Source organism: Protomyctophum bolini (assembly GCF_963924005.1).
Source record: "Protomyctophum bolini genome assembly, chromosome: 12".
NCBI lineage: Eukaryota > Metazoa > Chordata > Actinopteri > Myctophiformes > Myctophidae > Protomyctophum > Protomyctophum bolini.
Genome location: NC_137873.1, coordinates 34,222,115 through 34,237,085, shown reverse-complemented (window position 1 = coordinate 34,237,085; position 14,971 = coordinate 34,222,115). Strand labels below are relative to the sequence as shown.

Genomic DNA, 14,971 nt, shown 5'->3' with positions numbered 1-14,971 from the left:
CCTCAGTGATGTTGCTCCGTTTGAAGTCCCGTCGAGATATCCCTCGCCCTCGGCCCTTCCCCTCGCTCCAAAGACAATTGAGATAACCCTTCCCCCTCACGTGAACGCGCATAAGCAAGGGCTAAGGGCCAGGACGAAGGGGGGAATTGGGATTGAGCCTAAAGTTCAAGGCCTTCTGTCTTGAACTTGAACATAGGAAACCTGAGGTGGTTCAGGGGAGTCCCTGCAAAATGTGTTTAGCCAGTACTTTAAACGCCCAATGCATTCGCAGATAAGTAAGCCCGAGGCTAGGACCCCAGGGGTCCTTGAGAGAGTTCCAGGAGGTCGCCAGCTAAAATGTCAGATAAGATTTCTATTCATTGCAATGATAGATATCTATAATGAAGGTTATATATAATCACATGTTTAACCTCGATTCACAGAGCCCATTCAGGTTAAAAAAGACAAATGTGCAGTTCATTAATTTTATTCAGATTCAATGCTTGAGTAACATGTCTTTCCAAGAACTAAACATGTACAGTACAGCCAAATTAAATCAAATAAAACCTATCATCAGTGCTTGAAACTGAAATTATTACATACAGTCATTCATGTAATTCAATAAAAGACATGTCAAAAAACAACCAAGAAAAAACAAAACATCTTTGAAAAGCAATCACATTTTTAAAAGCTAGCAAAATACAGTATAAGTTAGTAAATGCTATTAACTCAAGTACTCAGACCAAATATAACTTTGTATCAACTGTGTATAACTTCAAACAAATGTTTCATTGCATAATTTAATAAGATCTTTAATCGATACTAACATCAGCTTTTCAAAAAGCTAATAAATCTCATGCGGTCACAAATATATCTTCCATTTCTTATTATTTGAAGGTGAGTTTCTTGGACATCGCACTGAACTAAAAGACATTAAAATGTCTAAGAAATAACATGTCAATTGTAACATTTTCAGTGCAAAGTGAGCTGAAGTAAAATGATTTTCTTTGCATGCACACCGATTGATGAAATAAATTGTACATTGCAGGCTCTGTTGTGAAATAGATCTGAGCAGCTTGTAGGTGCCCATCAGTGGATAAGCAACAATCAGAGCTGTAGTGAAACGCCACTGGACAACATCATTTAAGTCAGTGGTTCCCCAAATTGACACTAATGAGCCCACGGACCCCCATTTGAAAATACATGCCTGCAGGGACCCCCATAAGAGAAGATCTTTACAGCTCTAGCAGTGATTCTCAACCATTTTAATTTCGAGGACCCCCAGTTTGACCTGAATTAGGCGACAGAAGTGTCATGAGGTGTAGGCGTAAATGGGGATTTAATGGCATTTCTATCTCTGGGACCCCCAATTTATATTGTAAAATCAATGTTAATTTAACTCTGAGAGTGTACAAATGGAAGGTTCCATTTGTACACACTCAGAGTTACAGACGAAAATAGAGACCTAAATGTCCTTTTATTGAACTTCCTCACACCAGTCAAATGCATCACAATATAACTGTAACGCTCGAACGTGCAGACACGCATACGCGCACGTGCACACACACACACACACACACACACACACACCATGATTAGGATAATATTTTCAATTTATATATCATTGTCCTGTAATGTAATTTATGTCGAATGTCATGTTTTTATGTTCCCAGCTAATGGGGATCCTAATAAAACTCTAAACTCTAAACCAGCTGATGTTCTTGGGTTTGCAAAAGTTAGTGTTTTGTGTTCTGCGTATTTCCATGTGTACAGTACATGCTGAACAAGTAGGAGCAGGTACTGTACTGCATATGCAGTACAGTATAGTGAGTTGCTGGCCTGGGCTGGTACTGGCAGGACGATTCAAATAGGAAAGTATATATATACTGCACACTCATTGTAACTCCATTAAGATTATTTCAATGACCAATGTCTTCTTGAAACACATTCATAAAGACGGATTGTCAAAACATTAGTTATAATTAGCTACATTTAGTGCAATATTCTCACCCATTTGGCTTTGCACAGTTCACTAAATTGGAAAACAACACTTCAATAGAACCTGGACATGAACACGATGACGTTTCAGGTTTCAACTGTTGAAAAACTCATGATGTGTAGGCGTATACCAAGATTTAAAGAAGCTTCGAAGCTTTTACTGTATTTCATAGACAAGACATGGGACACTATTTTTTGCTGTCAGACCAAAATATTGAAATTCAGAGCATCTGTCAAAATGGACCAACAGTCAAATTTCAGTCTCACATAATGGCGTCCTCCTTCCAACAGTAAATAATACATTGTAATTATACATACGTGGTAGGCTGGGTTCCAGCCTGCTTCGCTGCGCTCCGTCAATTTGTTTTGTCACTCGCTACAACGGAACGCCGCGAAGCAGGCTGGAACCCAGGCTACATACGTGGTACAGTATTCGTAACAGGGCAACATACACCTGAATACTGCTTAGAGAGTGACTTCTATTTCAGAAAAACTTTATATTCCAACCCCTTTTTGGCTTTTTGTCTGTCCTGCCACATTGTTTGGACAGGAGGAAATGGACTCATGTCATGGGCCTATCACTGTTTCTGATGCGTTACTTCAAAATGGAATGATCTGCCATAACATTACGGTTAGAATATGCTTTGTAACATTTAAGTATAAATGTTCCCATTTAAGACTAAAAGGGTTATGTACCAAATAATTATTGCCATGGGCTTATTTGAAAAGCTATTCGTTATTATTATGCTGATTCTTGCTTATCTGAAGAGTGACAGGGCTGCCCACCGACGTGTAGCCATATGTGTGGGTTGACACCTTGGTTTTGTAGCTTTGCTGTCCACCTTCCACTCTCTGCACCTCTGAACAATATGAAGGCTTGACCTCTAGCTTGGCATGGCTCACTTGGATGGGGACGTCTCTCTCTCTCCTGGACTGGGATCCTGCAGCGCCAGCCGGGGGCACAGCGGACGAGAAGAGGCTGCCGGAGAGATGCTCCCTGAAGCGGGCGAAGAGGCCGGGCCTCTGCCTGGGGAGCGACGCCGTGGGGCGCCCGACGTTGAGCAGCACCGGCTGGCCGACGCTGGAGCCGCCGATCTCCCTCTGGAGCACGGCGACCTCGCAGGGCTTCTCCGCAGGGGCGTCGGAACACCCGTAGGTCTCGCCTTCCCGGGGAACGTAATCTTCCAAGTCCTCCAGGGTCAGAACGTGGCTGCCCCGCGTCAGGATCTGGGGCTCCGGCTGTGCGAGTTGGCCGCTTTCGAGGTCTTCTTCGCCGTCCGGCTCCAGGACGACGGTCGCGCCGTCGTCCAGGTCGTCGTCCCCTGCGTCCGGGGTCAAGGCAGAGGACACCTCATAGGCCTCTCCGCTGATGATTCCGGATTCCGGATGGTTCCCTTGGTCTCCCCAGGCGGCCAGCGACTGGCCGCTCACGTCTCCCTGCTCCACCAGCTTGTTGTTGGAGTTGTTGGCGTTGGGGTTCTCGGGGTGAGAAGGCCTTCTGGGCCTGACGCCGGACGAGGTGGTGGACCTCTCCGAGCCCGCGGGAGAGGCGCCTCTCCTCCTGGACAGCCTCGGGGAGCGGTTCACCTTGTACTCGATGATCTCCTCCACCTCCACCCACCGGGGCCCCATGCACTCCATCGGCCTGGCCTCGGCACCGCCGCCGCCACCACCCTGAGCCTGGGTGACGTACAGGGTAGGGATGGTGGTCCTCCTGGAGGCAAGGGGCGGCCTCCTCTGCCTGCTGGCCCCCGCGGCAGCGGGCTCTGGGGTGGAGGTCTCCGAGCGGTACGGGGACTTGTGCCTCCTCATGCGCTGGTTCTTCACCACCGTGGTTATGGTCTCCTCACTGGACCAGAGAGAGAGAGAGAGAGAGAGAGAGAGAGAGAGAGAGGGGAAGATGATGGGATTATATGGTAATCGTTAGGGTTATGAAGAACTTAATTATGCAGTGGTGGGAAAAAGTAAAGTAAAGTATCAATATTGCAATATTATAGAAGTACTCTGTTTAAGTAAGAAGTCCAGATTTCAAAATGACTCGCTGTAATTACATTAATAATAATAATAATAATAAAACTTTTATAACTTTTAAAACTTTTTATAGCACCTTTCATGACATGAAATGCAGCTCAAAGTGCTTTACAGAACAATGGAGAATAAAAGAAAAGCAAGGCAACAACATTAAAAAAAAGCAGTAATGCAATACAGTGAGGACATGAATAACAAAAAATAAAAAATAAAAGCAATGTTGTAGAAGTGGGTCTTGAGCTGAGCTTTAAAAATGTTTACATTAGTCTATAAATTAGTGGCTTACTGACTAGCATTACAATTCTATTGTCTTTTTCATGTCCAATGAATTTGTATTTAGTTCATAAAGTTAGCATAAATAATTAAAGGCCTTTGAAATTCAATAAAAATGTAACTCTTCAGCATACCAATTCAAGAATAGCAAAAAAAAAAATCAGGATTTCAATTCAAATATAGCAAAAAAATTGCTGATCTACAAGCTAAAAATGTGTCTCAGTATTACGCTTTTTGAGCTTGTAGATTGGCTTTTCTTTTGCTACGACAGAACTATGCAATGCCAGTGCGGCCCTCTGGAGTGAGTGGGGAATCTAGAGCACACCGGGCTTATCTCACAGTACTCGGCACACCGCTTGGGGGGGAAACCCCTGGGTTAGACTTCAAAGTAAGACAATTGGAAAATGGGGTCTTTTCTCTGATTACAGCAGGCGAGTTCCTGCCACACAACAGCACTGGTATAATGTACACCGACATTGGACCAAGGTTCAAAGTAGGGTTGTCCCGATGGGATCGAGTGATGTGAAATCGGCCTTAGTATCAATATTATCCATATGATATTAAGACTGGATATTGTCTGTGATTTTGGATATTGTTATATGGCATAAATGTGTTCTATAAAATATAAATATCGATGATCAAAATCAAATGATCGAAATCTTATCGGGAGCAAAAAAACGTGATCGTCATACGTAGTTCAAAGTCAACGTTATTTTCATCCAAAGTGCACAGGTGAACAAAATGACATTGCTTCCAACTGATTAATGCAATTCATTGAAAAACTACTATTACTAATACACATACTCTAACCAAAACACTGTTTTACATAGTAATACCACTAATATAGGCTCAATTAAATAGGAAAATGTGATGTTTTGTACCACAGGGTGCCACAGTGAGTCTTTTGTACAACTTAACATGGGTTAAAGAAAAAAGGTGCTTTCTGCAAATGAAGGTTAGTTTCTAAAACACACTGATATAATTATACTATTGTCATAGAGCACCGAAGTCTGACATCACTTTCAGTAGACGACGTCAGTCCACAGGTTCATGTATTTGTTTAGTTGCATTGAAATCCCCATTGAGGCGATTTTAGATCGCCTCATATAACAACTGTGTTTGAAAAATAAACATGTCACCCCGGCCGCTTCACTCATATGGATATGAAGAATCAACTGACTGAGAGAAAACGCTAATGTTACTGCTGCTGAATTAGTTAGATTTTCGCTAGAAGCAGACTGTATCATATATGAGTGACTGACTGTTGCAAACGATACAGACACACCTCCCTAACAATAACGCCGAGACAGCTTGTTTATTTTTGGACCACAACGCTTATAGTAGACGATATTAAGATCACCCCATGTTATTCTCCATAGAGAAATTACTTCCGCGAACCAGGGGAATCGAAGGGATGAGCCAGTTACGTCAGTACTTCGGTGCTCTATTACAGTGACCAATAGCAATATTATTTTTGTAATGCTGTAGTCTATATAACTGTACCTCATAACACAGCATTTAAAACTAAAGTACCTGTACTATGAAGTATGCAGCAGCATGGAGATAAAGGCCTACCCTTTCATCTTATTCGTGCTGTGGAGCCCTTCACACTGAGGGTTCACATTCTACATGAGCATGCATACATGGGGCCATGGGGAAAGAGAGACACACACACTGCAAATTGCCACCTGGAACAATACTAATGTGTGTTGCCTGTAATTCAGTCCATGTTGTGTGATAGCAAAAGTTTCCTGAGGCCAAGGCATACTCTGCACAGCTTCACTGGTACACACCATTATGGCAAGAATCCAAATGACAAGTGTAAATTAATATAAGATATTCAGGTGTCTGTGAAACTTGTCTTGATGTCAACAAGCCAGTTCACAACAATATATGAAGCGGCTACGTACATACTGTACGCATGTCTCACTGTAACCTCGGAAACCCATGCCTTTTAGTCTCACTGTGGTTATGTTAGGGTTAGTTTAAAAGACGGTACGATTTCAAACCAGGCAACAGACACCCTTCATGCACATACAGTGGTCCTGCCAACACTTACATGATGATGGTTTTCTTTGGCAATTTAGTCTCCTGCTCGGTGACTATGGGAAAAGCAGAAGGAATGAGATTCAAACGGAAAAAGCGAGGATGAGCGGGCGGCTAAAGCATAAATAAGAACGATGAAAGTCTTCTGTGCGCCGAGCTTTGTGTCTGTAAGTTGCCATTGTTGCATGAATAAGAAGCAGAGCTCTCCTACCTTCAATGGTGATGGCCTGATCTCTGGAGCGAGCCACAGTGGGGTGGACGAGGTCGGCCGCACATTTAGCACTGCCCAGACGATTAGACAACTGGAAAGAGGCAGAGAATGTATTTTTAGGTCGATTGTACAGCTGGGTGTTATTTTGTCCGAGTGATGTAGACTGTCTGTGCTAATTATACCGCATGTAGTTGTTGGTTCTCTACAGGAATTCGAATAGAAACAGAAACGACACTTCACACGGGTGTCAACAATGCAATACTGCTTCATCAAAGTTGGTATTGTGACTTTATATATATTTTTAATCCAAATGAGGCCCTATGTTCCCTCAGCCCTATGTCCCTTACATTTGTTCCAGTTTGTACGCTCTCAGAGATACCTTAACACTGATTATTTACTGTGTAGTGTGTGTGTGTGTGTGTGTGTGTGTGTGTGTGTGTGTGTGTGTGCGTGCGTGTGTGCGGCTGTAGAGTAGACCAACCTCACACTCGTAGTGTCCAAGGTCTCTCTCTGTCAAACACTTGATTATCAGGACCAGGACTCCACTGCGGGTCTCACTGTACGTCTGGTATTTCTCCTGGTCTGTCAGCAGCCTGCCCTCCTTAAACCACCTGGACCACAAAATACAACAAGACGTTTCACATGGTCTTAAAATAAATCAAAGCTGTATTTGAATACATCTCTGCTGTCAGGGAGAAACCAACTAAATCCAAAATGTTCATTTTTCAAGAAATGAAGAAAGCCATATATTTTTTAAAGGTATATTCAGTGATTTCACTTAATTCACATATCACTTATTGTTTTGTTTTGTTGTGATAATCCTCCCTACTATAGTGTGCTGACCATATATAAGGAGTTCCTTCCCTGTCCCCAGTTCACCCCTGGGGCTAGGTGGCCCAGCCTTCATCCAATCAGGATAGAGAGGGGCCCTTCCGCCAATCATGATCGAGGGTCCATTGGTTCAAAGGTTTCAAAGCACCTTTTAATACTTTTCATTGGTTCGTAAAGGGTGTTCAATAGCATTGATTTATGGGGGAAAAAACGTGAACAAATGGAGTTGGGGGGGCATCTAACATCTAAATGACCAATTAATTTGATTATTCTGTAAAGGTCCCCACACACAGACGCGCGTTTTTCGGATTTCTTGCTGTGTTTCTCCATCGGTTTTCCGGAAAACGCGTCCAGTGTGCAACCACCTTAAAGGTTTTATGACATTCATTTTCATTTATTTTTGTTTTTGTTTTTTGTTTTAGGTTTTATGAGCTCAATTACACCCAAAAAACCTGAACTTTGAACATTCAGTGGATTTTCTGTGGTCTGAAGTTTTCTTTGGGGTTTGGAAGCCTTTTGAGCTACAATGAAAACAGGCAAAACAGTGAAAACAGTGACATCTGCTGGCAAATCCCATTGACATATATGGGATTTGCAGGATCTTACATCACAAACTGCCGGCAAATCAGAGGCCTGTTTGAGCCAGAAAACCCCAGATCACAGAAAATCTACTGAATGTTTTTTGGGTGCAATTGAGATTAGAAAACCTAAAAAAAAATAAGCACAATTCTAAAACCTTTTTTTTAATGTCACAATCCCTTTAAGGGAACCGTTCTAACAAATATAGTTTTGACATAATATTCAAAAATGTGTCCCAAATATATTTTCTGGCAATTTCTTCACTACTTTCAAACAAAACAAGTATTACTATCCCAGAGCAGACAAGGTGGTGATGCTTGCTACAGTACGTACCTGATCTTGGGAGTGGGGGCACTCTGTATGATGCAGGTGAACTGGGCATCCTCGCCAGCAGCAAAGGTGGCGTTCCTCAGCTTGTTCACAAAGCGAGGAGGCACTACAAGGAACATCTCACAAGTCAATATACAGTACAGTACATCCCAAGGGAGGATTTGTGGCGCAAAATCAGTTGGCATTCAATTATTGCAAATCACTAAATGATAGCTTAACCTATTTAGGCCTGAAAAAGAAAAAGAAAAGTCCTTATGTTTCTGTATCAGTGGTGCTCAAAAGATGTGAGGCACATTTTCACGATCTTTCAAAAATAGCAGACCTACAAGTTCATAGCGCGGCACTCTGTGCCGCGCTATGAGCTTGTAGATCTGCTATTTTTCAATAGCTAACGCATAACAAAATGCTTAAAGGGATAGTTCAGATTTTTTTTAACTTAAGCTGTATGAAATACCATTTATATAGTGGTTGCAACTGTATTAATTGATTGCTCGAGTCCTGTGGTGGGAGTTCTGCACTGGTTTTGGTCAATATGAAGTAGTTCCGGTCATTTTGTGGGGTGTACTGGGGCCACGCAGTAAAAGTAAATTAATTCAAAAAACGAACGTCATTTGTATTGTTGACCTATTTCTAAAATATTAGCACAACCTTCAACCAACTTTGACCCCTCTATCACATGGAACTATTTTTTTTGCGTAGTGATATGGACACAAAAAGCATAGTTCCGTGTGATAGAGGGGTCAAAAATGAACGAAAGTGGCACTAATATTTATAACAACAATATATCCCCATTGGGATACTGAAGCAGTATACACCTAAACTGAGATATTTGCAAATATATAAAACAAAAAAAGACTGCATCCAGAATACTGCGTGCACATGTAAACATATTCACAGACGTTCCCTCATGTGACCTACCCTGAACAGTGACCTTTCCCAGAGTGCTGGCGTTGCCCGCGGTGCTCGTGGCAAAGCACATGTACTGCCCGGAGTCCTCCGCTGTCATGTTGTCCAGGATCAGTGTGCAGGAACCGTCTGGGTCCTCGATGATAATGTGGTGAGGGTCTGCCTCCACTGTACGCCCATCTGGAAAGTAAGCGTCTGTGATGAGACACTGTGGCTGTACGCTTAAATGCAAGGTTTACAGCCACGCTTTACCAGGGCTATTTGTCTCTGATGCTCCGTATGTAGCACTTTTAAAAGACCTTCTTTTAAAAGACCTTTAGGCATCATGGACCCAATGATGCCTAAAGGTCTTTTAAAATAAGGTCCTTTAAAATAACTGAAGGTCTTTATAAAACCACAGGGTTACAGCAGTTCGAGGATATTACAAATTGTAGTCCTCTCACAAGCAACAGTTAATAAGTAAAAAATACGCGCCACTATCTTTCCCTAGACTAATGACCTCTAGGGAAACCTTTCTAATAGACTAATCCCGCCGTCGTCTGAAACTTTTCAGACTCCATCATGGCCCGTAGCACTTGCCCTAGCCCCTTAGATAACACTTTACGTAGACTTAGATAGCATTTTATACAGACTTATAGCATGTTATGTAGACAGCACTAGAATTACATTTTATGTAGTCATAGCACTTTATAGTATATATGAATAGTATGTATAGTTTCATTATATAGATATTCCACTGTTATGTTCTTAGCTTACGCATGTTTCATGATAACTACTTTTTATGTACATACAGTATGTGATGTATTGTCATGCTTTTTGTTCTTGCTTAATGTAAATCGCTCTGGATTAAATGGCTAAATTGTAGACATGCTTTATTATGCTGCCTAAAAGAGCTCAGATTGGTTGTGAGTTTGACGCTGGCTTCGAGGCAGTCCCACTGTGGTGTGTGTCCTTACCTTTGTACCAGGTGATCACAGGCTTGGGTATCCCCGTGGCCTTGCATGCCAGCTTAACGGTCTGCCCCAGCTCGGCAATGCAGTCTGCCAGGATCTCCGTAAAGTCAGGAGGACCTGGATAAATCGAAGCGCCGCAAATTATCAATAACATTTCCACACTTGAGCTGTGGAATAATAATCCTCAAGTATAAATTGGCAGATAAAGGAGAGAGTGAGTGAGTGAGTGAGTGAGTGAGTGAGTGTGTGTGTGTGTGTGTGTGTGTGTGTGTGTGTGCGTGTCACTCACTCCATGCGGGCATGCTATAGCGCTGCTGCAGCTCTCTGAACTCTCTCAACCAGGAGTTCTTAATGATGGCCGTTCGGGCCTGCAAGGTGTATTTCCTCACAGAGTCCTCTCTCTCGTGCCAGATCTCGAAGGCTCGGTCGTCACCCTCCACGGTCTCATTCACGTCAATGTTGTTCAGCTGCAGCAGGATGGACAATACAACAAACACACACATGATACTGACCATGAAACGGACATACTGACCATGACACTGACCATGACACTGACATGATACTGACCATGATACTGTCATGATACTGACCATGACACTGACATGACATTGACCATGCCACTGACATGATACTGACCATGACACTGACATGACATTGACCATGACAATGACATGGACCATGACATTGACCATGACACTGACCTGGTACAAACAAATCCAGGTAGCAATATGAGCAATACTATGATACATAATTATGTATAATTACCACCAGTGGTAGCTGAGGTACTTTTACTTTATTTGTGTATTTCCATTTTATTTACTTCTACATCTCAGGTGCAAATATTGCACTCTTTACGCTACTTTATTATTACTCTACAATTATTTGACAGCTTTAGTTACTTAATAGTTAATTGTTTAAAATGTAAATAACCATTACAAAACATATATTAAAACACTTGAGACCTAGTACTTTATACTTCGGCTATTCTAAAATAGCCGATCTACATGCTCACGACGCATCGTAATGCGACACGTTGTGTGCTTGTAGATCACATAGACCTGTGTGTCACAGTGTCGCTGTTACCTTCATCATGTTCTTGAACACATAGCCCTGTGTGTCAGAGTTGCTGTCTCTCTTGGGTTTACAGATGATGCAGTAGTTTTTGAAGAGGAAGACGTGGCGATGGTGACCTCTAGTGGACGACCTAATGCCCGGCGCCCCCTCCCACACTTGGAATGGTCCCTGGTGAGAAAAGACACAAACACAGATTCTGTTCAGTTTAGTAGTAGCAGAAGATAAATACACGGATAAATAAATAATGTTTTCTTTTTAAAAGTTATCGTATTGTTTCATGTCGGTTTATTCCGAGGGGAAGATGTGACGAAACGATTTGGTGTAGAAGGAAAAATCACACCCGTGTGAAGTGAGTTGTGTAGGACAAAAATAGCCGATTTGCTCGTCTACATATGACGTAAATTCTCCATTCATTGTCAATGGGAATTTAATGTTTGTGTAAGACGAAAATCTACACTATAGCTGAATACAGGATGGGCTAGCGCCCCTCAAAAAAGGAGGGGAGCTAGTATAGGCCCATGGGGGACACCAGTCAACAATGTACATAGGGTTTAAGTTTTTAGTTTAGTTTAGTTTATTTCGGACCTTTCACATGTATAACATAATACATTATACAAGACATGCACTTGAGTGGCCCGAAAAGGTGTAGGCTGAAGCTAAAAGCTTATAATTGCCTACCCTATTGGTTTCCAGAATCAAATATTAAAACAAATTAATAGAGCTAACAAAACTGTCAAACAGTTTATACATATGTTTGCTAATTCAAATAAAAAAATATAAAAATAATAACGACAACGATAACAATAATAAATATATAATAGAAAAGAAGAGTAACAGAAAACACAAGCCTCATACATTATTATTAGTTGTCATTTGTCAATACGGTCCGTTGCAGCGTGGCAATATGGAAGTATTGCCATCAAGATGCACCAAACCACACCACACTAGCTACACCACTAGGTGGAGAATCGACAAATGGTCAGTTTGCACATCAAGTTTGTGTATGGAAGTGTATAAGTGGTTAAATGGAACTCCGTCAATGGGGATAAACAAAATCTAAATCATCACCATAATTTGAGGTATATGTGGGTCGCACCTGTCTGATAGGCTCTCCAAGCACTTCCAGGGTGGCAGGATAGTTCTCAATCAGGGAGACGTGGTGGGTGTTATCTGAACGCTGATGAAGTGATGACACCATGGCGTAGGCCTCCTCCAACAGGCAGCAGTTCTGACCGTTCCTCGCCTTGTTCCTGATCATCTCCTGAAGTCGGTGACAGGTGGTGAGGTGGGAGAGATCAGTAAAAAAATAGTTATTCTGGTATTCAATTCTTGTCCTGTTCGTAATGCAGAGACTCAAACGTTTTGAAATTCATTGCATGTACGGTATCAAAAATGTGTTACCTTGAGAACGGCCTTGTACTTCTGAATTCTCTCCACTGGTCTTTGGATATATCCATTGATGCTGAGCACAGCAGGATCTGTGAGATCTGCACTGGCCTGCACTTTCTCAGTGTACTCCTGATGGGGAGAATATGCTTGAATTCAGACAATGTTGGTAACATCATGCTACAGTATATGACCTGTTGCAGGACATTAACTTTTTGAGGCACTTGTCCTTTGGACAAATACATTTCCCATTCACACAAAAGTCACTTGTCCGGAGCACGAGCACACACAAATACAATTTAAATCAACTACCTGTAAGTTGGTTAGTGTGGGGTAATTGATCACACCACCTATTCTAAAGGAAGTTTTGATATGTTCATGTTTTCTGCCAGAACTTTCAAATGGATATGAAACTAGTCGGTTGGTTTTCCTGAAGCGTTATAGCACAATATTGGAAAGGCGATTATTAGGAAAGCCAGACAATAATGTCAGACAATATTGTTGTCTGCTAGAAGCTAGAAGCGTCACAGAAAATGTGAAACAAAGAGTCACTTGTCCAACAGACAAGAACATTTTTAATGCAGTTTTCCGGAAAGATTTATTAGTTGTTCCGGACAACAGGACAAGCCTTAATGTCAAGCCCTGCTGTTGTGTACAATAGTGTAACAACGTTATGAGAGTCCAAACGTGAGGAGAGCAGTCTTATACCTTGAAGAAACGATGGATAGACTTCTCGCTGACAGACGACTCCGCCTGACTCTGACCTACGAGATACTGGAGGTACTTCTCAAAGCCCTCCTTGTTCCTCAGGAAACGCATGGCGATATCATCATCTGTGTCGCACTCCTTCAGCTTGGGGAGCAAGAGCCTACAGGAAACAGTAGCACAGTACATTGTTCAAGTATTTATCCAATTTAAATTGACCTGTTTAATGAGCAGGATAAATACTTTCCTAAAATACTGTATTGAACATAAATGTCGTTGCTGTCGGGACTTGGGAGGAAACCACCTAACTCCATTTTTGAGGTTTTTTATTTTTTTATTTTTTACATGAAATCAGTGCTATTGAACACCCTTTTCCCCTGTCAAAAAATGAAATAAAAGGAAAGTAGTAAAAAACGCTTTGGACAAAACCTCTTAACTCCATTGGACCCTCAAACCGTCTGCTAAAGCAACTAATTCCACCACCTCTCCCTTTCTCATGCAAGTAATTGACAATATATAAAGTCACAACACCAACTTTGATGAGGCAGTATTGCTTTGTTTTCCTAATTTCCTGAAAAATGTATATTTTCTTCCCGACAGCAGAGATTTGCTGATTAGAATGTCAGAACATGTAACAAGCAGGCAGCTGGTGAGGTGGGGTGGTGCCAAACTCACTCGCTATGGAAGGCTTTGATGTCACGAATGTTCCGGAATATGGCCTCCTTCTGGCTTGTGACATCAGCGGGAGTGTCAGGAGCCGCCACATCGTTCAGGTGGTGGGTGGTGACGAAATCCAACTCTTTGACGAACTCCGCTTCAGTAGTTATCAACTCCTGAATCATTTGACTAGAGACACGAGAGAGGAGATGCATAGAGCAATGTGGTTATGCCTATGCCTGTAACGATACTAATTATTTTCCATAATCGCCATAATCGTTTCCATGTTGAAACATTTTCAAACATTTAAAAAGATATCAGAAATATCAGAAATATCAGATCTTTTTTTTAAGTCTAAAAGGCAAACAGAAATGTCATTTTTATGTCATTATGTTCCAATGTCCAATGCCGAAAAAAAGCACACAAAAAAACACAATTAAATCGTTAATTTCAATTATTTGCATGACAATGAATGATTGTTTGTGCTTGTAGATGTGAAGGCCTTACAGTAGTTTCCTCTTGTACTCCCCCTCCGAGACCTCCTCCACACTGGTCTCTGGAAGGTCACCTGCCTGCTGCAACAATAGAGCAGTGAAGCTAAACATCCATTTCAGCGCTACTATTTCCAACGTCTGACTTCTACAAGGCAAGTTGATGACAATCGACCTGTCCTCATGGCGGTCATTTTGCTCAAAGGACCATAAGCCTAATTTATACGTTGTTGTATGACTGAGGCCTGTAAGAGCAAAATGGCCTGCTTGTGTAAACGGTCATGAACATTGTCGATATTTGCAACACTCCAAATGAGAAGACTAAGTCTTATACGTGCAAGGCTCAGAGGTACAACAAATGTGAATGAAAGAATAGCCAGCACACAAGAAATATCCTTTTCACAACGCTGAGGAAGGCCCACCTGGCCGAAATGCGTCTGTTATCCATCAGTCGTCAGAGGTAAATAAACCATGTGAAAAGTTCAGTTCTTGAATGCCGGATATTTGTTACGGTTCCTGTTATA

General features: G+C 41.9%; 1 protein-coding gene across 29 annotated transcripts in view; it reads right to left on the bottom strand.

Moving 5' to 3' along the window:
* Positions 1–450: 450 nt before the first annotated feature.
* obscnb (obscurin, cytoskeletal calmodulin and titin-interacting RhoGEF b) overlaps positions 451–14,971 on the bottom strand; it is a 100,778-nt gene continuing 86,257 nt past the window's right edge. For all 29 annotated transcript variants that reach the window (XM_080779247.1, XM_080779275.1, XM_080779259.1 and 26 more), the window contains 14 exons: positions 14,464–14,531; positions 13,975–14,145; positions 13,303–13,462; positions 12,610–12,726; positions 12,305–12,469; positions 11,218–11,376; positions 10,424–10,601; positions 10,138–10,251; positions 9,194–9,361; positions 8,279–8,381; positions 7,017–7,146; positions 6,536–6,626; positions 6,338–6,380; positions 451–3,826 (listed from right to left, as the gene is read on the bottom strand). In XM_080779247.1, the coding sequence (XP_080635373.1) occupies positions 2,707–3,826; positions 6,338–6,380; positions 6,536–6,626; positions 7,017–7,146; positions 8,279–8,381; positions 9,194–9,361; positions 10,138–10,251; positions 10,424–10,601; positions 11,218–11,376; positions 12,305–12,469; positions 12,610–12,726; positions 13,303–13,462; positions 13,975–14,145; positions 14,464–14,531 (2,787 nt within the window). In that variant the 3' untranslated portion in view covers positions 451–2,706. The remainder of the gene's footprint in view (positions 3,827–6,337; positions 6,381–6,535; positions 6,627–7,016; positions 7,147–8,278; positions 8,382–9,193; positions 9,362–10,137; positions 10,252–10,423; positions 10,602–11,217; positions 11,377–12,304; positions 12,470–12,609; positions 12,727–13,302; positions 13,463–13,974; positions 14,146–14,463; positions 14,532–14,971) is intronic.